Below are 25504 nucleotides of genomic sequence, written 5' to 3' on the forward strand. Positions count from 1 at the left end.
AACTACCAACTGTGACCTTGGGATAACAATGATATGTTACATTTAAAGGAAGTAAACATTAAATTTCCGAATGGCTATGGTTATTTCTTCTCCTATATAAACAGTACCTCTATCCCTTAGCTTTGCCAACCTTATTTGCAGTAATGCTCTAATTGTGGTGTTACAGATATATATGGTATACTGGAATTGGGAAGTACTTTGGCTTAGAGTGTTTTAAACATTTACTTCCCAAGTGCATAGGTTTCATCTTAACCAACTTGCTCAAGAAAATTAGAAAATGAGTGCCATGGCATTTTTCATCTCTCTTGGTCTTGTAAACTTTTCTCATTTGAAATGTTGTTTCTTTTTCTCTTCCATGGACAATTTAATCAAAATAATCTGCCTTTTTCCCTACTGTGTACTTAATGGTAACTAATTTTTTTTTTCACCTTTGCTTCAGGTCTACATGAGACAAATTAAGCAATTCCCATTAGAGCTACAGTTTGAGATTCAGGAACACTTAATGACCAACAGCCTCTTCCCTGGTGGAAAATGAGGATTCAAAGGAAACATTTGAGATTATTTTACTTCCATTATTTTTGTTAAAAAAATTTGCACCTTGAGGTGTCATGAATACCCCTTCTTGATCTTCCTTTGCCTTGCCTGGCCAGCACAAGCAGCTGAGATCTTTGCTCTATTTTCCCTGCATCTCTGTGCAACACTTTTTTAAAAAGAGAATATACTATTATTTTTTCTAAACCTTTCAGACTGCTGTAACGTGATCAGGATTCTCCTGAATCTCTATGCATTCGATCTCTTCTCGTTCCTTCCTTTTGGCCCGTTTCTTTTTCTTGTGGTGCTTTTTTGAAGGTGGAAAAAAGGTTAGAAAGACAGGCAAAATAACGAAACAGTGCAGAAGTGTGCAACTGCCAGCAAGCAGCAAGCATTTGAACAGTGTGAAGGTCAAGTTTGAAGGCACAAAGAGAAGGGGGACCAACCCAATAAGAAAAGAAGAAACGTTCTGCAGAATGGCTGTCCCGTGCTCTTGGAGGGAGTTCTTTATACACTGAGTTCGGGTGTGCTCAGTAGCGAGTACAAATGTATAAAGCAGGGGTGCACAGTGATCTATGGCAAAATTCAAAGTGTAAATAAGGCACAATATAGAAATGCAATCCATGTCTACATTCCATAAAGTCATCAAGCCAAGGACACCCAGCTCTATTGAGGTGACACTGAGAATTAACCAGAAATTTCCCAGAGGATGGATAACTAGGAAAAAGGTCAGTATTAACACCAGCAGGATGCCAAAACCAGAAATCAGGACAGGCATAGTTACTGATAAACCATAGTGGTCCATGAAAACAAAAGTAGGATTGAACACAATGAACTTAATGCTCTGTATAAGAGAGAGGGGCCTCAGCTTCTCCAGCAATTCCACTGCTTCCCTCTGTGTATTTTCACTAGTCCTGGCCACAAGGTACAAACGAGAAGCAATTATGTTGTTCTCATCTCCAGCTTTGGAGAAAATGATGTCATTTTTGAAGTGCTGGAATTCTGGCTTTTTTAAAAAGGAGCTCTGAAGGATGCTGATAAAGTCACTTTTGTTGGTTGCACTGATGTTACCCACCCGAAGGAACTGGTAATACTGTTCAATCCAGGACACTGTATTGAACCCCTGGCTTAGTGTTTTTAGGTCTTCTTGCACAGTACCATTCCAGTACTCCAGAGGTTCATAAATGTAGAAGCCTATCACTGGGCTGTAGTTGCTGAAATACTTTTGCTGTATGAGGGCATAGGAGACGCTTGGAGACTCACTGGCAAGAAGGTTGATGATGTTGGCTCCGTCACTGATCTGTAAGCACCCCATAAAGGAGAAAGAGGCATAGATGAGATACAGTATCACCACAAATGGCTTGACGTAGATGTTGGTAATCCACTCATTGTAGTGCTCTCGGAGGAAATGCTGGATAAAGTGGTGCTGGTATGGGTTGGTCTCGTGGTGGGAAGAGTGCTGATGGCCATCATTCATCATGGTCTGGAACCACACAGGTTTCCGGTCCAGGTACTCTGCTGAGGGGATTTTACAGCAGAAGATGCTGTGGTAACGGTTCTGCTCCAGCTGGCCAGCAAAGACCAGGCAGGAGCCAAAGAAGGAGAAGATATAGAAGTAGTTCAACAGGATGGAGACACACATGTTCTGGCAAAAGACTTTTACAGCTTCGATGTTGGTGAAAGGGCTTGCACCCATGCCAAAGGCTATGAAATACAAGGAGCTTGTCATTGTGTAGGAGACCATGACATCTGAGTAGGCATCTGCTACCCGGTCCTTGAATGGCAGATTCTCTCTGGTTCGTCGCCATCCTGAAAGAAGTTCAAACACTCCTTTGGTTCCATGACCTGAAATGAGAGAACAAAGTGTATACATGTGCATATATATAAAAGGTGAGGGGGGTGTCCAGTCATCCTGCAGGTTTTTCGTCCTCCAGTAGTAAAAAAATCTGTCAGCTAAGTTTTGTCCTTTTTTTTTTTTTTGTCACCAGTTAAACAAATGGAATATTGTGAATTGTCTGTCTAAAGCTGGATGCCAGAATTCATACGTAGGTGCTTAAATTAATGGGCCTCATATTCTGAGACTCTCTATGCTCAGAAAAGAGAGTATGAAATGCCCTTTAAAAGACATTCCTTGACTTTAATGGACATTGAATTAGTTACCAAAGGGACTGCAAATATAGAAGAATATGAAGTTTGGTTCAAGCCTTGAGTTCATTCTTAAAATTCCTTGTGGCATCCCTCTACATCTTTCAAGGCTCAAGGGATTCAATCTGAAACACTTAAAAATACAAGTAACAACATTTTCTTCCAAAGAGTATAAATTAAAGGCATTGGTTTGAGAAATGAGTGGGTGTGATCGAGAAGGGAACATCTTGGTTCTTCATGCTGGATGAAGGAGAAATTATACTGTAAGTACAAATAACCAGAATAATTTGTATCGTGATTCTCTGTCTACTGAGTGAAATTGGAACTTCTCAGTGGTAGTACACAAGTTTTCACACTATATGAAAGTTGACATACTAGTGGTAATGATGGAGAGTATAATAATGGCTAAGTCATTGTCTAGAAAACATATGGGTTTATTTTCTATGATTATAACTCCCTCTGTTTCTTTCTCTCTCAGCTATCCAGAGCTCCTCCTGGTGACAAGAAATTCCCTTAGCTCATGTGAGAGGACAGTCAGAAAAGTCAGACCATGACACATTCTTACTTCATATTCCACCCTAAGAAGTATTTTAGGGGTATGATTTTTTAATAAATTAATGCTCAATACAGACTTACTTTCATTTTACTTATCACAGTCACAGTCTATGAAGTCTAAAGCTATTAAACTTTGTGACAGAATGGTAACAAAGATCAGAAGCTGATCTTATTAGTTTAACTAGTTTAGTTGAGGTTTAACTAGTAAAGGAATTAATTATGTATACACATTCATAAAATGTATATGTTGAAAAAATATATATACATACACACACATTTATAGTTGCCCCTTCCCCCCCCACCACCCCCCCGTCCCCATTAGAGAATTTCAATTTGGGGGAAAATATAAAAACTAACATTCAAAAAAAGCCAAAATGCTTTGGCTTTCAAATAAAAAGTTTGGTCAACAAATAAAAACAAAATTTGGGTTCAGAGGATAAAGTTCTCTGCACTTTGGATCAAGCTCTGACAAAATTCTGGTCAGTGTAAGGAAACACACTACTGACCAGGAAAAGAAGTAGAAGCAAATTGCCTGTGTTTCTGGGCCTTCCTTTCTGTAGCAGAAGAATTACACGAACCAAAGCATGCACAAAGGCAATTTTCTTGTGTCAAAAGGAGAAATATGACAACAGGAGATTTGCAAATAATCAGGTATGTACAGCTAAAGGACTGTTGAGTTTGTCTTTAGATTTAAATTGTTTGGAATTTATATAGCTGCTTATGTTGCCCAAAGCAGACTCCTGACAGCCATTCTAGACAGGGAAAATTACAGCATAAACTGTCAGGTTCTGTGAATGTTACCTGTTTTACTGTAAATCGGTGTCCCCAGTGAAAGATAAAAATACAGTACTACAGAAGTCTTGCAGTTAGCAAAAGGCCTGCGTGGAAACACTGCTCTCTTATGAATCAGTATCTCAGTTCAGGAGGGACCTTGAATTCCCTGGCAAGTTTAGGGTGAGTTGTTCAAATTCTCAAGGCACAGCTGTCATTGTACACTGTCGTTTTCAGACCGCCAAGCAGAAAGAATTGGCTCCTTCAGCTGAGTAAAGCTGCAGAATCCAGACACTTGGGTACAGTCTTATACTTTCCTTAAAGCAGGTGCCTAAGTACCCTGTAGTGTGTGGACCAGAGGGGCTGGTCACCACTTCCAGTGCCCATGTCCTGGCACAGCTAAATTTAATGGTATAGGAAACACTGAATCATTTAAGTTGGAAGTGACCTTTGAGGTCATGGAATCCAGCTGCTGACCCAGCACTGCCAAGTTCACCACTAAACTCTGTCCCTCAGTGCCATATCTTCACATCTCTTAATACCTCCAGGTATTAAGATGGTAATTCTCCCACTTCCCTGGGCAGCCTCTTTCAGTGCTTGAAAAATAAATGTTTCCTATTATCCAGTCTAAACCTCCCCTGGCATAGCTTGAGGCCACTTCCTCTTGTCCTGTTGTTTGTTACCTGGGAGAAGAGACCAACACCCACCTGGCTACAGCCTCCTGTCAGGGAGCTGTAGAGAAGCTCCCTCAGTGACTCCTCATCAGACTTGTGCTCTAGACCCTTCACCAGCTACGTTGCCCTTCTCTGGACGTGCTCCAGCACCAGGCTGGGTGAAGCAGTGCTCTAACAGCTCTATCAACAATTAACAATAATATTGTCTTTTCTCTGCTTATTCAAAAATCTCACTTATCTGCCCTCCTGCAAGTTTATGTTCACAGCTGCATCTTTGTCATGCTTTTATTGTTCTTAACTTATAAATTTTAGCGTCTGACACTCTCAGTGAAGAATTCCTGGGTGCATTTAATCTTAGGGCAGGTATGAAATGACTAATAGAAAGGAGCTTTATATTGTCAAACATATGTGTAAAGGAATACTCAAGAGTATGCACTGATGAGTAAGCACAAACTTGTGAAAATATTGAAAATTAAAATACTGTAATTAAACTCTAGACTTTTTTACAAACAGAACAAGTAGTAACTTAAGAAAAAAAATTGATATTTGTAACTTCTATGCGGATGAAAATTGGCACCAATTTTCTTAGGATTGTGAATACACAACTGCGAAATGTCAACTTATCCCCCTTTTAAAAATAACTTCAGTTCTATCACACAAATACAGATACTGGAGAATAGAGTGCAGTAATTTCCTTGCTACCACAAGAAGAAATCTTTACCTGACTGGTTTTCCCCCATCATTACCAGTCAGCCTCTGTTGCTCTCCCCACACAAACAAGTCTATCCCCCTTCTCCAACAAGGATACAAATCCATTTTTTTCTGAACATTATCTGACAATTCTGATGATTCAGACACCACACTCACTCTGTAAAATTCTGCTCCTTCAGCTTCGTTGTTATGTCACTGACAACACTGGCAGTGGGGTGAAGTTCACTGAGCAGTTCTAGGAAGGTTCAGAGGGTCTTTGGCTCTGGGTCAAAACTGCCAAGTTTCACTGGTACTAACATGACATAAATGAAGTACAGCAATTTTTTACTTGCCAGACAGGCAATGGCCTATGACTACTTAAGAGAAAAGGAGAGGAGAAATTTTTATTCCATTACTTGTGAGTTTAAGAGAGCAAGTAAGGGAGGCAGCAGAGAAGATGGAAATAAATAATGTTTTTTTCTGCCTCAAATTCAAAACCAAAAGATTAATTGTGAGCAGATTTTTAAAATAAGTTCGAAGAGAATAGGGATAGAAAAAAGAAGAGTGAAATAACAGATTAAAGACCACTTGATTAAGTTAAACTTATTCAAGCTGGAAGAGCCTGGAGAAATGAATCAATTAAATAGTTAAGCCAAATCAATCTCAGAACTGTTACATTCATCTTAGAGAATGAATGTAGATGGGATGGTCCAAGAAGAATGGAGAGAAGCAGCAAAGTATGTATCTTCAAAAAGGAAAACTGGAATGCTGTTTTGAAAATGGGCATGTATTTTCACTGGATAACAGAAAGATTTGGATTGGAAGGGACCTTTGAAGATCACCTAGTTCCAGACCCCTGATGTGAGTGGGGACATTTAAAAAAAAAAAAAAAAGCTGAAAAATTAAGGTGAACACCCTGGAGAATAAAACCAGCAAACAGTGATCTGTTATTTAAAAATTAAAAGGAAAAACTGAATTAGTTGGAATTTTTCCTCCTATAGACTGGAACTTCAGTAGTAACTCAACAACATTCAACATTAAAGAAGTTATTAGGAAGAGGACAGAAATCAATTCTTTCTCATTTCTACTTGGAGAAGGACATGTTTTCATTTGCACAGAGCCCCTCCATTCAGATTAGGCACCAGAAAAAACAAACATTACTTTCTTTAAGGTTCATTAAATACTGGAACACACTATACAAGAGGATCATAAAGTATTCTTCATTACAAGTCTAAGGGTTAGATTGATAAATGTTAATGTGAGTGCTAGGTACATCCTGTTTTAATGCTGCAAGGCAGATCCTGTTCAGATTCCTGACGTCTCTTTTGTATCATCATACCGAAATTTGACTTAGGATGCTTAGGACTGTTTAATCATGGAAATCAGTGTTTCCTTAATCAAAGCATGCCTGTTCAGTGTTTAGCTATTACTTCTACCACAACCAGTCAGTTTCTTGGCATAGGAATTTGATCTGCATTTATCACTCGACATAACATCCACTGAGACTGCAGTCTGAAGCCACGAGGCACTGCTGGAAGGAGAGGCTGAATACTGCCAGCCTTTGTAAACTTTCTAGGAAGGAAGATCAGAATGACTCTGCACTTTTTTGGATCAACACATAAAGAAGATTATTTGCTGCTATAGGGGATAGCAGTCAATGAGATGATAACCCTGTTGTCTAGGTTATATTTCAAACAAGTCTTAGAAGTAAGTGCCATAGCACAGCCCTACTCATCATTTATACACTAAGAAATCCAAATATTGTAGTCAGTTTTCATTAATGGCCACACATGTAAGCTTTCCATGTATACAAAGGATGCAGAGACAGCTTACTTTTAAATGATAGTGGTGGGTAGTAAGTATAATTTTACATTATAATTCTTTTTTCACATTATAATTCTGGCTACTGGAAAGAAACTTTATTCTATTTGCGGAAATGACTTCCCCCCGACACGTGAATAAGCAAACAGGGCACATGAAGATTTTTTTTTTATTCTTTAGTAGCAGAAAGGCCAATTCACATCCTGGAAAAACTCATCTTGTTTTATCTAATCAATATCCTATGATTAGGGTACTGATGTACAGTAGTAGGATATTGAAGCCATGTACAATAGTAGGATATTGAAGCACAGAATTATAGAATTCTAGAATTGGTGGGGACTGTAAAGACCATTAAGTTCCAACTCCCTGCATGGGCAGGGGCACCTTCCACTAGATCATGTTCCTGGCTCTTTTCTAGACTAACTCTAGCAGGACAATGTGGATCTTATGCTGGGGACCCCATTTTAGACAATTTAGGGTCCCATTATCACTTTCTCACAAAGGAGGAGCTTTGCATCCCAAAACAGTGCAAGTAGGATGCATTTTTTTTTCTGCTAAATCACTAACATTAATGTCATTAATATTAGTATCCCCACTTACATTTAAAAATGAAGCACAGAGATTAAACAAATTAATCACAGTCACTAAGGACCATCCATATCTCAGAGAAGGAAGAAGAAATAGAAAAAAATTATTAAACTGCTTCTTTGAGAAGAATCAGTAAATCCTTGGGGTCTTTGATGCAGAAGGCAATGAGAATCTGAAGCTTGGTAATACTTCAAGTAGCAGTAGGATACACAAGGAAATGTGTTTCAAATCTGGATCCTGTTCCATAGAGGTAAATCTCAGCACAATGCATCCAGATAAGAAGTGGACCTTAACCCCAACTCTGAGAAAAAATTCCCAGCTTGATTAAGGATAAGGAAAAGACAGAGAAATTTTTTTAAAACTAATCTAAAGTGTAGGTAGGAAAAGAATGGTTTTAATTTTACATCCATCTACTTACTTGCAAAATGATTGATTGTAATTGAATTGTTTACATAGTAGGATTTTTGACCACTTCTTCTTTATTTAGTTTTCCTTAAGCTGTTGTGTTGCCTTAGTGGTAACTAGAGTAACCAAGGGTTACTGATGAGGGACTCTCACAGTGTTTAGTGGTGTACTCTTCCTTCAGAATTTCAGTACAAGAAGTGAAGTCAGACCTCCTATCAGTAAAATACCTGTGAAGGTTCAGACTTTGGGGACAGAGGGTCAATGCACTGCTGACTAACATTGTCCAAAGAGAGGAGTTTCCTTGAGCTGTAGGAATTATCAGTGATATTACAGTGTTTACATCTTCTGAATGTCACAAAGCTTACAGCAACAAATATATAATGTGCAGTCAAAATCTGCTGCTGAACTTCCTGCAGAAATTTTGTTTTGACTGAACTTATAATTCTTTACCTCATTTGATAAATGGCATTTTGTGACAGTCAAAAACATCTAGACAGAAATTAAATACTTTCTAGGTCCACTCTCCTTGTGATGCCACAACATCACAATTTCTTCTCTAATCAGATTTATGCAGACATGCTGACAGAGGGGTTTACACCCTGCTGTGCCTTTCCTTGTCAAAAAGTATTGAGTAGAATTGTTCTTTTGAGTAACAGATCCCTATCATAATAAATTGACTAATTCACAGAGCTGGGTTTTATAGTAAGAATGTTTAACCAAGTGCAATGAAACCTCAGCCAGTTGAACCATGAGTCTTTAGTAACAAGGACCTCAGGGAAACCTCTAGTGCTACACAAGAGATGTCTTTATTCCTGGATTTTAGCACTTCTGACAAATACAGCAAATGGACTTAAATCTATCACAAATATCATAAATGAAGTCATGCTTAACAGATATTTTGATTTTCTTAAAAACGTTTCTGCCAGACTGTGGTCACTTTGCAGGCCTAAACACATCAGTGACTTCCAGCTCCCGAGTTCTGGCATATCCCCATTACAATGTGAACCCCATTTGAAAAGTAACAGCTCACCGTGGGGCACTTCTGCTAACCACAGAGACTATGACTGATGCCTTCATGTGTACTCCAAGTAATTGTACTTATTTCTGCTCGCATGAGCACTTCTGAAAGCCTTTTAAATAATTCTGGGAATTGCTGATGAGACCAAAACATAAAAGAGTTAGTCTCCTCATGGGCATTTCAGTGGAGCCTGGAAGATAGCAATCCCATGAATGTTTGAGGCTGAAGAGCACCGAGGAGAGAGGCAAACGTCTGATTCTGTCCGAATTTGGCCATATAATGACATTTCAGAAATCTCAATATCAGCCTAACTCTGCTCCCATAAAATTCTGCTGACTTCTCAACCACAGCCATAGCTGCAGATGCCTGTAGAAGAAGAAAATGGTGCAGTGATGTGGCAATTGTAGCTAAGTTCCTCCCTTGCCTTCCAATTTCCTAAGAAACACCAGTCTGTAAATTAGATTAACACGAGTCTGTTGGAAATACAGATTAAAAGTGCTGGTTCACATGCGCTTCTGGTCTCCTTTCTGGTATGTTCCCTCTTCAGCTAATCAGTTCCACAGTCCTCGACAGCCCCCTCACTGTACCCTTTCCCATCCCCCTCAAAATAAATGTGGTCCCAGACAACATGCAGAAGCCCAAGCAACTATGGGAGCTGGGCTAAACCACATGGTGATCATTTGCTTACACATCACACCCTCTAGGCACATCCTCAGTCTTTCATCAGTTTTTGTTTCTCATTTTGCAGACTCTCAAGCCAAACACTGTTATCCCTGTTTACACAGAGACCAGCATGATGGGACCTTGATCTCGATTTGAATTAAGAATAATTAATGCTAACAAGAATTTGGCATCTCCGATTTTGAATCTTATCCAAGTTTGGATCTTTCTTATTGAAAAGACCTTTCCAGAGCTTCACCATAAACATCCCTGGGTGGAAGCCCAGGGCTGAGCATTGGAGATGAGCCAAAGAACTGCTAGTTCAGACACAAACATGTTTCTGACTGAACTGTAGTGACATCACTCTGTATTCAAAGTCACTTGCTGTAGTTCATTTTAAGGTCAAATTTTACAATTTTTCATGCTTAGAAGCTCCCCTTCTTCTTGTTAGAAGGAACAGAAACATTTAATAGCGCACATCCTCCATCCCCCCATGAATTGAAATAGAGCTGAACACAGAGAACATTTCAGTGGATGTGATGACTTATTGGGCTGCACACCTCATTATGGGAGATTTAGGTTTGAGCTAACGTATACTGCCTGCAAATTGTACATAAAGTTGGAATCCTGCTTAGTTTTCTGCTGTGCTTAGCAATGAATTAAAATGCACTTTTCTCTGTTTCTCATTTAAGCCTTTTAATGAACACTGTAAACAAGAACTGGCATATGGAATCTGCTATTCATTGATGGGAGATTAAGTGACATAGAAGACAAGATAATGAATTTAGATCAAGCCATTGATGAATTTATTATATATTCATTTATGCTAAAACCATAGGAGGAATTTGTGACACTTTATCACCTGGATTTGATAGCTCAGTAACATCTAAAAGAATAAGGTACTAGTTTCCTTTCAAGAAAGGAAAATGCTTTGTTCAAGCATAGATTACGGCATCCAGCAAAAATAATCTATACTTGAATCATTAAAGAAATAACACATTTGGTAATTTTCTGATTTCTGGCAGAGAGGGAGCAATTGTGAATTCTTCAAGGAAAAGAAAAAATGGTTAAATAGTTGGAGAAGTAAATAGAAGGTGTAAAAGAATACATGTCCAAAAATGACCAATGCACTTGAAAGTCTGAGCTAAAAAAGACAGTGAAGGAGTACTTGAAGGGAATGGGACCTATTTCTGGAGTTATACATGAGGCAAGCGCATAATGTTATCAGTGCAGGGACCTAGTTTTGAAAGGGGAAAACCTTTGCCTTCCATTGACAAGGAACATTTGTCTGTACAATCTGAAGTTTCTGAACTGCAGGATTCCAGAGCATAACAAGCAACAAGCAGAAAAAGTTCACTCTGAACTTTCCCCAGTGAAATTAGTCACCAGAGCGACAGTCCCCTTCCTTGAGCAGACAGAAAAACACCTGGACAAAGCTTTGTGGGGATTTATCTCTCTTTGAAAGGGATATAGTCTCTCTGATCATGAGTATTTTTCATACAGCTCCAAAGTCTAATAGGGCACCACCTTTTTCACTCAGGCTGAAGATCTGGTGCTGTGGTTAGCTTGGTTTGTAATATGTTACAGAGAGAGTGAGTGCTGCATCTTGGCTAAAGTAGATTATTTTCACTTACAAGCCCAAGGCCAAGTTCTATCTGATTAAAGCAGGGCTGGCTTCCACCTTGGTAATTAATGGGTCAAATCCTGTCAAATTCCTACACTAATAATTTCTATTTGGAAATTACTCCAGCTGGTGACACTTATGTTCTTCCCTCAGCCGCTGAGGTTTCCATCTAGACTTCTTATCTTGATGTAAAAACACACCTTTTCTGCAGTGAAGAGATAGCTTCAGACCAACGGCAATGAACCCATCTGCTGGAAGGGTGATATTTTTAACAGTGCTGTTAGTCCAGGATTTGCTGACATTTGTTTACTTCAGAAAAGGGATGGGAAGGCAGAGCGGGAGGCGACATTAACCTTTCGTTTCTGTTTGCTGGGAGTGAAGGAAATATGGGGACTGACTCAGCAGTTTGAAAAGTAGGTATTAAATCTCCCTTTCCCTTCCCTGAAAGCCCAGGTTCTGCATTGCACTGGAATGTGGAGAAAGGTTGCTCTGCTGCCCTTGCCAAGCCTGGGATGGTTTTCGGAGCACTGCAGCACCACGGATCTTGCTCAGGTCGTCCCACCAGTGGGACTGCTCATGCTGGGAAGCATCCTCCTATTTGTCTGCTTCAGAGACACATGCAGCTGCCAAGCAGCTGATGCAGAGATGAGGCTGCTGCCCTGCTCTGTGAAACACAGGCCATGCTGCTTACACAGTAACGCTTCAGGGTTGCAGCAGCCTCTCCTCTATTCCCAATTTAGGCTTATAAATTTAGCCTAGGGATCACAGATTGCCAATGTGGGATGTGTAGGTTACATATACACCATTTATCAAATAGCAGTGCCAGGGAATGCTGTAGATGCAGAAATTCATCCAGGTGAACTGCCAAATGGTTATGAAGATCCTCAGAATGCCTCTGTGTGGGCTAAAGACTTTCCTTGGACCTAAAAGTTCCCTCTCATTAGACAAAGAGCGAAAAGCAAAATGAACCAAAGAGAGAAAAAATGACTTATCCGATGACTGGAATAAAATCCTACTCCCTCCTTTTCATTATGCAGCTCTATTGAAAAATGAAAACTGCAACATACTGCTGCTCTGCCTGCTGCTCCAGGGCTCTCAGATACTCTTGTGTCAAATTGGTTCAAAACCCTGTAACACTAATACGGACCATTCAGGAAGTTAAAAGAACTTGCACACATCTGGGAAGAAAAACTCCATGGAAAGGATCAGTAAAGTCAGAGACAACACATTTGGCTGCAGCAGCTACTGAGCCAAGAAGCAGCTGGAGCCTGGGGGAATGTTTTGGGAAAGTATGACTTGATGCTTGATCTGTTGAAATCCTCATTTTTAAAGCATTTGCCATTGGATGCTATCAGAAATAAGATGCTGAGCTAGATAAACCCTTTGGCCTGAATCAGTCTGAATGCTTTTACACCCCTGTGTGTTCTTGGAGCTGATTGCATTAAAATCCAAATGCACAGGAAGAATGAATTAAACCTGAATTAAGGGCCAGCTCTTCTGGCCCTTAATTCTGGCATTTAAGTTTTTTACTTTACTAATTTTAACACTGTAGCAGTACTGTTTAGAAATCTGTCTTTAAATTGCTACAGATACTTGTCTCTCACTGCCTGGTCTCAGGTCCCATTTACCCTCACCACTTGTGCAGAGAACTGATTAAAAATTGATTATTTTGCCATGGGTTGATATAGCAAGTGCATGCATCAGTTCCCTCATGCACTACATACACGAATGACTATCATGACTTCTGTGAGATCGTTACGGGTATTACACCAATTTTATGGCAGTGAAATTGAGGCAAAAAGAAATCTAGTTTTAAACTACCAGAAGGATCACCAGAAGTGAGCACATGGCATTGGCCAGCCTTGTTCTCACGCAGCACAGGATTTTTGTTACAATTTGGATGCTTAAAGCCTGGTATCAAATATATAATGTGTCATACTTTGGGGATTCGTATCTTGGGTGTTAGACCAAGACACAGAGGAAGTAAACCATAAAAACTCACAGACATCTGTTAAAATATGTTGCTTCTGCAATGTTTAAGATATGACTTCTGCTTTTTCTGCAAGCCCTAGACTCCTTCCCTCGTTGTTCTTCAGCCTTTCCAAGAGGCGGGGCTGCCACCAGGGAAGGACTCCTTCCCTGCATGGCTCTGATTCACTCCCCGAATCGCTGGCCAGAGGACCCCGTGAAGAGCTGGAATTAGACCAACAAGCTCTTTCTCAGTTTTGTGGGACATGGCTTCACCTTCAAGCTGCTTCCCATAAACGCTGGTGAAATGGTTGTAAATAAAGCACAAGAGGAGCTTTCTTTTCATGGCAAAACTCCCACAGACATCTGATATGCCCAGTGTTGGCATTAAAAACATGAGTGGGCTGGCTTGTGCAGGACTTAAAAAAAGCCTTTCCGAGTTAGCAGCATTTAGCAGCTCATTAATGTATCTGAAACCTGACCTTTAGCAGTCCATCCCGAGGGGGAGATCATTAAGGTTTTCTCTTAATTATTATTCTGGCTAAACCCAGCCTGAAAGTTTAAGGCTGTACTATGGTCTTCGAACAATATATAAGACACATCTCTGTTTTGAGGAGTGTTCTTTTTGCTTGGAAAACCAGGAGCAGTGAGTCAGCTGGCTGCTCGTCCTTTCCCCATTATTATATTGAATATCCATAGTTTCAGATGGGAATAATTTTGATCATGAAATTAGTTTGGACATGTTTAACACCTCAAGGAGTCTGGAGAGGGAGTGCTTTCTCTGATGAATCTTTTGTTGTGCATAGGTCCCTATGGAGGTCATTGGAGATTCCTAATCTGCATCCATTCTAATGAATTAATTATTTCTAGGGTTAATTTTCTGTCACAGAAGCCAGCTGGTGCAATCTAAGCACATAAACTATGGCATGTTACTCCTTTAGCCTCTAGAACAGAATGGCCATGCACAAACCTTAATTTGCACCAGGGAATTATTTGGGAAAGTGCCATGAACAGGGCAGAACCATGCCAGGGAGCATGCAAAAAATTTAATACTCTTTAACAGTCACAGGCCTGGCCCTTCTCTGTTTTCTAGTAAAGGCTTTAGCCAAAGGATGTTGCTGTTCTGCCACCTCCAGTGCACAAGAATCCCTTTGATGTTGAAATTCTGAGTCCTGATGAGGTACCTAATGCTTGTGTATATATCTATACACTTGGAGCATGTGTGTCTTAATCCCTTTGTGGACATTATAAAAATGCACAGTGTGCTAATTAAGTTTATCATGTTTTTATAGAGATGGCTTCACTGGTTGAAAGCGTACAGGGTGACTGACAAAACAGTGTATCACTAATGCCAACTTTAGGGCCAAACCCTCAGCTGTTTTGAACCCATCACTTCCACCTGACTTTATTGTGTGCATTCATTAATTTCTATGATCATTAAAACCAGCATATACAATAAAAACTGAGGAAATGATCTCTTTCTCTCTTTTGTCATAACTTTTAGGGAGGAAGGACCACTGAAGAAGCATGACAAATAGATTACCCTTTATAAGAAGCCCAAAGCCATGAAAGAAAAAGGAGGAATGAGGAAACTGCTGGATCAAAAGACTTTAAACTCTTTGCTTTTAGTGCTTTTCATACATTTTAAAATGTTGCGTTGTCAGTCATTGCAATGGGTGTAAGGCAGATAGAACCCAAACCCACACTTCCGATACCATTTAGTAGCTTGGTACACGTAACTCAGAGATGTAAAAAATCTGGAGAGAAGCAGCCTCTTAAGTCTGTTACTAAAAGAGTGTTTTGCTTGCTGAGCTCAGAAGAAAGAAAATTATAATCTACACCAGAAGCAAGGTGCTGACGGTTCTCAATGAATCACTGATCTCACAGACTGCTTAGTTTTATTACTTTTATGTCAGCAAAGCTTTGTGAGAAGCACTTCATGATGTACTCTCAGTACACTGAATTTACTCAGAAAGTCAAATAATAAATATAAGCCAAACTGTATTTGCAAATCAGTGCAATTTAAACGTGAGACAGAATGCAAAGTTATGTTTTGTTTTAGAAAGAGATTTTAAGATTACTTGCCTCCTACAGGAACCTATATATCAATTTATTTTAGTTGATTGCTTCTGAGAATGTTGCCCATTCATCCAAACAATGACATCGCAAATTGCTCTTTCCCTTCAGTTTTAAAGAACTAAAAGTGATTTTAGATATTGTCATGAGTTATCAGTATAAGACTGAGCCAGAAATTTGTACCGTTTCAACCTATATCTCTCAAGCTGATAAATGATTGTTATAATGGTGTTTTCATTCTTAAGGCTCCAACTGCACAGTACAAGCTTAAATGATTGCTAAAAAGAAACCAGAGCACTAGGGCAAAATACAAAAATGTGACAGCAAGGAGTATTAAAATTCATTTTCTTGCAACAATAGTATCTGCAGTCTGTAAGATATCCCCTGTGTGGAAGTGGAAGGTGTTCCTGCCTATGGCAGGGAGATTGGAACTAGATGATCTTTAAGGTCTCTTCCAACCTAAACCATTCTATGATTCTAGGATTCCAAAGGGTATTTTTCAAGAGAAGCAGTAAGTTACAAAAAAAAAAAAAAAAAAAAAACCAAAAACAAACCCAACAACAAAGTTTACCCCCCCAAAACATTGCTACACAATCTGTATTTTGTACCCTCTTTTTAGATATAATATTATTCTTCCATGTGAAATATTAAAATTAAGCATCTTCTCATTTTAAATGGGAAGATGAAATCTTCACATACCCACGTACATGGAGTTCTGCTGCTCTAGCACCAGATCACTGCAGTTCTGTGCTATTTTCTCAGGCAGAAAGGGGGTTGAGTACCTCAGCCTTCTCCTCACCTGCTATTGCCAGTTTACCAGCTTTTTTTTTTTTTCTGGGGTGGTGGTGAATGCCTTCTTTGACCTTCCTTTTCTGGCTGACACACCTTTAGGAGCCCTCGTTATTTGTGTCTCTTGCCAAATTCAGCTCCACGTGCCCTTTGGCCTTCCTCACTCCATCCTTATACATGAAGATTGTGTCCCTGTAATCTTTCCAGGATACTTGTCTGTCAGAGGATGTAGCAAGGCTGTGCAGCCTGACCACGGGAGAAAGAATGTAAATAAGATGTGAACGTCCAATCATATGTGAAGGCTCATGGTATATATAGATAATAGAGCTAAGAATAGTGTTAGTATGTAAGATTCTAGGAGACAGTGTGTGTGTGCAGCTGTGTAAAGACAATGTAATATTCTGGATGAAGAGAATAAAGCTGAATTTAGGCCATCATCATCTGAGTGCCCAGTTTTATTTACATGGCCGTCCTCATATTTAATACAACACTTGTCCCACTTCCCCTGCCTCTGCTTTTTCTTCTTGCCTTCAGTTTGACCAGCAGCCATGCTGGTCTCTTGCCTTCCTTGTCCAATTCCTGCCTCCTGGGGATTTCTTGCTCTCGAGCTTTATAGAATATTTCCCCAAAGATCTGTCAGCTGTGTTCCCCTCTTTTGTCCCCTGAGGACAGTTTTCCCAGGGAATCCTATTGACTAGCACCTTGAAGAACTGGAATTTTTTCCCAATGTTCAGGGTCTTAACTTCACTCTTTACCTAACACATATCCCTCAGGACTGCAAACTCCCCAGTGCATGATCCCTACAGTCCAGGCTACCTCCAATCTTGACATCCCAGTTAGTTCACTTATATTGGTGATCATCAGATCCAATATTGCGTCCCCTCTGACAGAGCTCTTTATTACCTGGTTCAAGAATTTATCCCCCATGCATTCCAGGAGTCTCCTGGATTGCCTACAGCTTGCTATGCTACTTTCCCAGCAGATGCTGAGGTCGTTGAAGTCCCTCAATAGGAAAAGCACCTTCAAGCACAATGTCTCCTATAGCTGGAGCAAGAAGTCTTCATCAATAGGCTCCCCTTGATCAGACAGCCTGTAGTAGACACCAATAAAAGGTTCCTTTTATTGCCTTCGTCTCTCACTCTTACCCACAGGCTTTCATGTTCTTATACACAGCTCTTCACACTCAATTCACATCTTGATGTAGAGAGAACTCCTTCCATCTCTTCTTCCTTCCCTCTCTCATCTGAACAGCCTGTAGCCATCAATAGCTTCACTCCAGTCATGGTATTCACCTCACCAAGTTTCAAGAATGGCCACTAGATCTCAGCTTTCTAGCAGCACGACAGTTTCTGACTTCTCCTGTTTGTTACTCATGCTGCATGTATTCCTTAGAGGCACTTCTGTTGGGCTGTCAGCTGTTTTGCCTTCCTAGAGGTACACTTCTTAATTCCTTTGAGATATTTCCCTGGTGTTTCCCTTCTGGCTTCTCTTACCTCAAGGGACCCTGGCTCATCTCCGTAAGACTTCAAGTGTGTTCCAGTGTACTCAGCTTATCTCAGAGTAACCATCTGAGGGGCCTGGATAGCACCGCATCCTTCTAACCTTGGCCTGTCATCCCACAGCTTGTCATATGCATGCCAGATATTATCCCCCTTCTCCTTCAATTCTAGGACAAACTAGGTTGTCTTTTGCAGATCTACAGTTGCCTGTCCCCTTCCATTGACACAGAGGAAGCTCAAGGAGACAGAGCTTCAGATGCTGACAGCTCAATTGTGTCAGGTGGGTTGAATCCAGGTTGAATCTAAATAAAGACTACAATTATCTCTGAAGAACGGGCTTATTTGGTGAGGTAGGGATTTGTACTGCATCCAAGGAGGTGGCTGGCAAAGCTGAGTTTCCACACCATGAAGTGATCAAGCAGATGGTCACATTTTGGCTGTTATGTGTTGGGGTTGTCTCCATGGGGTATTTGAGACCTTATAAAAATATGCATATGGATATGGACTGAAAGTTGTTGTGGAATTATTACTGTTAGGAGGTCTGCCTTTTCCATGCCAACAACAGCTAGAAGAGATGCCCTTGCACAGTAAAGAGAGCAATATCTGATTAGCAGGGAATAAAACCGTGGCATCAGCAGATCGTACAAATGTTATGGTTGCAAACTGCCAAGAAGCCTGTTGTCAATTAATTTTCTCACAAACCATTCTGCAGAAAATTCTTCTTTGCCTTTGTCACTAGCAGAACAATGATGGCAGATTTCATTACTTCTGGAACAGCAGACTGGGAGGTGGTGTGTCCAAGCAGACTTGCCAGCAGCCCAGATGAAGGCAGGGTGTGCTCATATATCTTCTCTTTGCTTTCTGGTCTCTCAGGTATGAACTAAGTAGAACAGAAAACAAAATGTTCATTCTCTTATTGGCCTTTTTTCTCCATTTTTTTTTCTCCTTTTTTTCTTTTAGCATAGGTGGTTGACAGATCTTTCTCAATTTGTTTTTGCAGATTCGTTTATTCAGGTGTAACTGTCTTCTTCTCAAGGTCTACTCCTTGTTTGAAGGGTGCTCGATGTCCCCTGGTACTTGGTGACTCCCACAGCTGTGATTCTTGTAGCTTGTCAGGAAATCCAATCCCAACCTTGTTGTGAATGATCTCACTTTTTCTATGACTGCAATTTTTGTCTCTGAGAGCAAAAACTTTAATACTAGTCAAGTTAGCCCTGAGCTTGCCTTAAAGAGAAGGTAAATTTCACAAGTTTTTGTTCAAAGGAAGAAGAAATTTTTAGGTCTTGGGTTACAAGGATGAAGAGTCTAATCTAAAAAATGCAAGTATGGAAGTTACTTAAAGCAAGGATCCTGTTTAGTCTATTTTTTTCAGGTTTCTTAGCCAGGGAACTTGTTCACACATTCACCCCACAAACACTCTACCTTGAAGAAGGGCTTTGAAGACATACACTAACCTGCACAGGAACAACTTAACTTGAATATTGACTTGAAGAAGCAGCTAATCATAACGAGATATATGCAAACCTTTTATTGTGGTTACATTCAGCAACTGCCATCACTTGGCTCTTGAAATATCCCGTCATGTCTCAATAATCCTTTCCATCCTCCTCTTATTTTTTACTAAAGAGGAGGAATTACTTTAGCATGGTTGGTAAGTATTTAAAATCCAAAAGAGTGTCTTAGTCTTATTTGGGAGTAGATTTGGAACAAAGAGGAATCTTTCTTTCATCTTTATTTTGTCAGGACTGAATTGTTGTCATTGTTTAGAATCATAGGATCATTAAGGTTGGGAAGGATCTCTCAGATCATCAAGTCCAACCATTAGCCAGGCACTTCTAAGTCTATCACTAAACCATGTCTCTAAACACTACCTGTGTTAGTGAATTTTGAACACTTCCAGGGATGGTGACTCTACCACTTCCCTTGGCAGCCTGTCCCAGTGCCTGAACATTATCTCAGTGAAGAAATTTTTCCTAAGATCTGACTTCCCCTGGTGCAACTTGAGGCCATTTTCTCTTGTCCTATCTCTTGTTACCTGGGAGAAGAGACCAACTTCCCCTGGCTACAACCTCCTTCCAGGGAGTTGTAGAGAGTGATAAGGCCCCCACCGAGCCTCCTTTTCTCTAAGCTAAACAACTCCCTTCCCTCTACCACTCCTCCAGACACCTCCTCAGCTCTGCTGCCCTTCTCTGGACACACTCCAGCACCTCAATGTCTTTCTTGTCATGAGGGGCCTGAAACTGAGCAAGGTGAGGCCTCACCAGAGCCCAGTACAGGGCGACGATCACTGCCTTGGTTCCTGATGGCCACACTATCGCTGATACAAGTTGCTGTCTTGCACCATAAAATCTAGGTTTGCTTTGTTGTAAATTTACAGAGCACACATGTAGCCAACTAAATTTTCTCCTTTTTGTAGAAACACATAATTCTTTCCTCCCCTGTTCTTAGGAGTTGGCTTTAAAAGTGCCTTTTAAATGCCTAAGCCAAGCGAGATGAGACAAAGCGAGAGAACAGAGACTGACTGCCTTGTTTGGGGATTATGTCACTCATCTGGGACTGAATCCAGTGACATCTCAATTCAATCTCAATTCAACAAATATCGCCAGGGTAGACTTAACAGTGCCTAGACAGGCACTGCTTCACCCCCAGTGCTCCTGCTGCATGGTGATGCAGAGACTGTGCTGGACTGTGCACCAAGTGGGTGCTAATTCTTTCTGATAGACAGGGGAATTAACCCTGGAACTGGATCTAAGCAAGTGTAGGTTCAATTTCCATTGATCTACTGACAGAACAGGGATATTTTTCATCATTTGTTAATGCAGGTGTATTTTTTTTGTGTTTTTTGTTTGTTTGGTTGGTTGGTTGGTTGGCTTGGTTTGTTTCCTTTGCTTTATTTTCCCCCAGGGTCTAAAAAAAAGTGATCCAGGACAATTAGAACATTTTATGTCAAAATATTTTTTTTTAACTTTTTTTTTTCTTTCAAGAAAAGGATAGAGAGTTAAATGCAAGTTTCTCAGACTGGAGACTCTCCAACTTGAACCTGAATTTTACAAATTCATGAAGAACTTTTCATAGAATCGTAGAATCATTGTATCAGATGGGTTGGAAAGGACCTCTGAGATCATCACATCCAATCCTTGATCTACTACCACCTTGCTAGACTGTGGCATGAAGTGCCACATCCAGTCTCTTCTTAAACACCTCCAGGGACAGAGAATTCACCACCACCCCGGGCAGGCCATTCCAGTACTTGATTAGCCTCTCTGTACAGAATTTCTTCCTAACATCTAACCTAAACCTCCCCTAGCAGAGCTTGAGACCATGTCTTCTTGTCTTACTGATAGTTGCCTGGGGGAAGAGTCCAGCCCCCACCCGGCTAAAACCTCCTCTCAGGGAGTTGTAGAGAGTGATGAGGTCTCCCCTGAGCCTTCTCTTCTCCAGGATAAACAATCTCAGCTCCCTCAGCCTCTCCTCACAGGACTTGTGTTCAAGTCCCTTCAGCCTCCTTTCTCTTCTCTGGACCCGCTCCAGCACCTCAATATCCTTCCTGAACTGAGGGGCCCAGAACTGGACACAATACTCAAGGTGTGGCCTTACCAGCGCTGAGTACAGGGGAAGGATCACTTCCCTAGTCTTGCTGCCACACTGTTCCTCATACAGGCCAGGATGGCACTGGCCTTCTTCTTTTCCTATAAAAAATCCTTAAGTGCTTAAATGTAATTTGGTAGACTTTGAAGACTTTGTAAAGAGCTTAAAAAAATATTTAGAAAACTGTAAGAAGAAACTAAAAATTTTTCTGTAAGAGAATAGCCTCAGTAAACACTTTCACATGAATTCTAGATGCTTTAACACACACAGTCCTACTCTAACATCTTACATGCTCAGCTTGTTCATGTTCATTTTTCAGTCCATAATTAACTAAGAGGAAACAACCAGAGCAATGGATCCTCAGTTCCCACCCCCAAAGGTTTTCTCTGCAGGGCTGAACATGGTATGCCCTAATATTTACTGTTTACTCTTCAAAGGCACCAAGCACATGAGCTTCCTCTTTAGACAAAGAAGTTATTAATTGGATATTAAAATAGGTGGGTGTCTCTGGGGGCACCCATCTCACATCACTGACTCTTGAGGGAATCTAGAAGTCTAATTTTCAGGCTGATAACTCTAGGTGAGATGACATTTTAGGCACTCTTAACATTAAAAAGTCAGTTAAAAATATATGTAGACACCTAAACTGACTGATAGACATCTAGGGAATTCCTCTTTCTACCTCAAAGACAACTTTGGAAATCCCACTATGTATGCGTGTGTAGACATATTAACACTTGACAATTTTCCCTTAGAAACTTTTGAAATTTTTTTGTGCTCAGCTTCACAAAGGTCACCCCAACAATTTTCTTGAGAATTTGTTTAAACTAAAACAGCTGAGAAAGTACTAGCAGTCTATACTCAGAGAACGATGAGTGCACCAAGCTTATTTGGTATCTAAGTAACTTTTTATTTGCTGAAATGTTTACTGGAAGCCAACCTATACTTTAGTGCAGGTTTCATGTAATAAAATGTGATTAGAAACCCGCACTGAAAAGTTCACCATGATAGTGTTGGGGTGGGAAAGAAAGGTGAACACTGTAGACATTTATCTTATAAGACTAACAGAAGAGCACTCAGAGTGAGGTTTTGGGCTTTCATAAATTGTAGTCAATAATTTTCATATTGAATCCTAAGGACTTTAGTTCTTCGTGAGTAATTTTACTGAATTCTTTTTTTTTTTCTTCTAAAAGGGATTTTGAATTTTGTGTTGTTTCTGTAAATCAAGATCCTGATTCATATCTCTTTTGCATCAGTGTAAGTTAATGATAGTGGCATTCTGAGTGCCAGAGAAGGTGTTGGGGAATTTGGGCTGATAACAACAATGCAGAACGTGATTAACTGAGAAATACTGACCATGAGAGACACAGAGAGAACTGTGATTCAGGAAGGGGGAATCCCTCAAGAACACGAGTAATTTCTCATGGTGATGATACTTCCATCACAAATTCTGGTACATACATCTCATTCCATTTTTGCCAAGGTATGGCAATTACTGGAGAGTGTCAATTATCATTATGACACACATTAAACAGAGGCTTGTGACACATGCCAGGCATATAAAGCACATGAAGAGGGACTAGTGATCTGGAATCCATTATTTATGGGAAAATGAAAATATAAGAATCACTAAAATAAATCACTTTATATGACTTCACATTCAGCTTTATGCTTCTAGGATAGCAAATTGGTTGGATGTGACCTGTTCTTGTCAAATTCATGTTAACTCTTTCTTATCTCACCTTATTATTCTGCTAGTGTTTGCAAACTGATTGCTCAACAACCTTCTCTCCTATCTTTGTGACTAACAGGTTGCCTGGTCTGTAAGTTTATGGATCCTTCTGGTTATGCTGTTATTTAAAGATAAGAACTTACCTCCACCATTTCTAAGGGAATGATTGCTAAAGTTTCCAGGGTTATTTCAGATAGCCTCTTGAACCTTTGGAAAATAATTTTCATTAGGCTCTGCAGGATTGGAGACATGTATCTTATCTGACAACAGATGGTTACCCAAAATCACCAGGGAGTCCATTCAGATCCCCAAACATAAGTGTCCAGGACTTGAGTATTCAAACATGACTGGCAGGATTCATACTCTTAGAAAATTGCACTAAGTCCTCAAAGTGGAATGTATTTATGGAAATAGGGAACACATTTGATCAACTGAAGAGATGTCTTGACTATGTTTGTTTATTGGTGACGAAACCCATTAGTGGAAATGTAGATGACCACCGACATTTTGGATAATTTGATACACATTTCTTCATGTCTGTTCATTTGACAGCTAGAGGCCAGACAGAATATATGTCAGGGCTTCTTAAACTGCACAGGATATACCTGCATTTAAGCAGCTGAATCCCAGCTGTAACCTCTGCTGGTACAATGGGAACCATGAAAGCCTTATCTTGAATCAGGTTGTTTAAACAACTGAATCAATGTCTGTTGCACAAGATGTGCAAACATCTACTAAGTAAAAATAATTTTTCCTTTTTTTTTTTTTTTGTTTCATTTTCTAATATCATGTTTACTGTAAGGCTATTCTTCCACAGGAAAAGCCTTCATTTTGCAATAATCCTACTGTACAACTAATAAATAATGGTAACAATCCAGGTCATGTCTATTGTTCCCCACAAGCCCAGGTTGGATTTTAATCACACTTCTCCTTGCAAGTCTATATTTTCAGACTGATCTAGGAATTTAGTTGGTGTTATGGTTGGTGACATTCTTATTCCACCTATTCCCACTGAGAATTTTTACTGAGTCTGGGTGTGAGTTGTCAGGACATACCCATTGTTAGACTGGACCACTCACTACTCATTTATCAATGAAAAAAATCAAACTCCAGATTTATCCTCTTCTTGACTTAAAAAATAAACTATAAATGTAGCTTTTCGTTATGATTGATTCGTGTCTTATATAAAATGATCAGAAATGAACCATGTAGTCATTTTCTGTTCTTTTGGTCTGCTTTGGTTTCAGTTTTTTGACAGTGATGACTTTAACGCCTGTTTCCCATTGATTCTATCTCCAATATTCATATATACTCAGGTTATCCAGCAAATATTCCACTTTATCAGCACCAGCTGTCAGTCATTCTCACTATATTATCACCTTCTTTTGTAGCTTACAAATATCTTTTTATATTTTATTGAAAAAGGAGACGAGATAACTCAGAGCTAAATCCATCAAGGGCTGATGTATTTTTTTGCCATTGTCTCTACTGAAACGTGCTACAGGTTATTGAAACCCAGATTTTTAAAGCTATGCTATACACTCATTTTCAGTGGGTACTTCTATATCATTACATTAAACATTGCCCTGGAACAGTCACCACAAAACTATTTGCCATACTTCTGATTGTCAGAGAGGTCCCTGAGACCCGTTTGATCTGCGCCAAGTAATATTCTCACAAATAGTTCCCAGGCACAGTCTAGGGTGTATGATGGGCCAGAAACTGTTCCCAATAGGAAATTTGGATGGGACCACTCTCTTTTGAAGGCTGGGAGAACTGCAACATATGGATGTTGTCAGATAATGCCAGCTGGCCTCCAGCACAAGGAATAAACAGTGGCACAGTCTTGCTAACTGGTACAGCCATTGCTTCCAGAGATGAAAAATGTATAAAACCTTAAGAGAATGGGAATGCAAGCTACATTTTTTTTTCTTGCTGCATACAGATTCTGCTTAGAACCAAATAGACTCCATTTTCTTCCTTGGAATTTCATGCACTTACAAAACACCTGGAGTGGGATTCATTTGAACATGTGTAACTCTGAGCTAGCTGTTTAGACACTCTTTTTAGTCCACAAAAGAGGAATGCTTTTAAGGGGACAATTCATTTCAGTCTAGGAAAGCTTCTAAATCAGGACAGATGAATTATGACTCAACACTGCACATTTCATCCCATTGACTACAAAGAGAACCTGCAATGACCTGCTGAGGGAACCAGCTCAGACAGAGCTGTGGATAGCTCACCCTTTATTTTTTCTGGTTTCTCTGAGTTTTAGAATTTCGGTTTTGCCTTCTAATTTGGTTTTTTACAAAGCTTTTACTGCTCAGCAAGAGTTAGATGGCATCATAATACTGAAACCAAGGGAGTACA

At 39.9% G+C, this 25504-nt stretch overlaps 1 protein-coding gene across 1 annotated transcript in view; it reads right to left on the reverse strand.

Moving 5' to 3' along the window:
* Window positions 1-347: 347 nt before the first annotated feature.
* PTCHD4 (patched domain containing 4) overlaps window positions 348-25504 on the reverse strand; it is a 56003-nt gene continuing 30846 nt past the window's right edge. Inside the window, exon 2 of the mRNA XM_027898635.1 lies at window positions 348-2376. Within this exon, the coding sequence (XP_027754436.1) occupies window positions 743-2376 (1634 nt within the window). The 3' untranslated portion in view covers window positions 348-742. The remainder of the gene's footprint in view (window positions 2377-25504) is intronic.

Source organism: Empidonax traillii, unplaced genomic scaffold (assembly GCF_003031625.1).
Source record: "Empidonax traillii isolate 1590-97213 ecotype Southwest subspecies unplaced genomic scaffold, ASM303162v1 scaffold609:size479882, whole genome shotgun sequence".
Taxonomy (NCBI): Eukaryota; Metazoa; Chordata; class Aves; order Passeriformes; family Tyrannidae; genus Empidonax; species Empidonax traillii.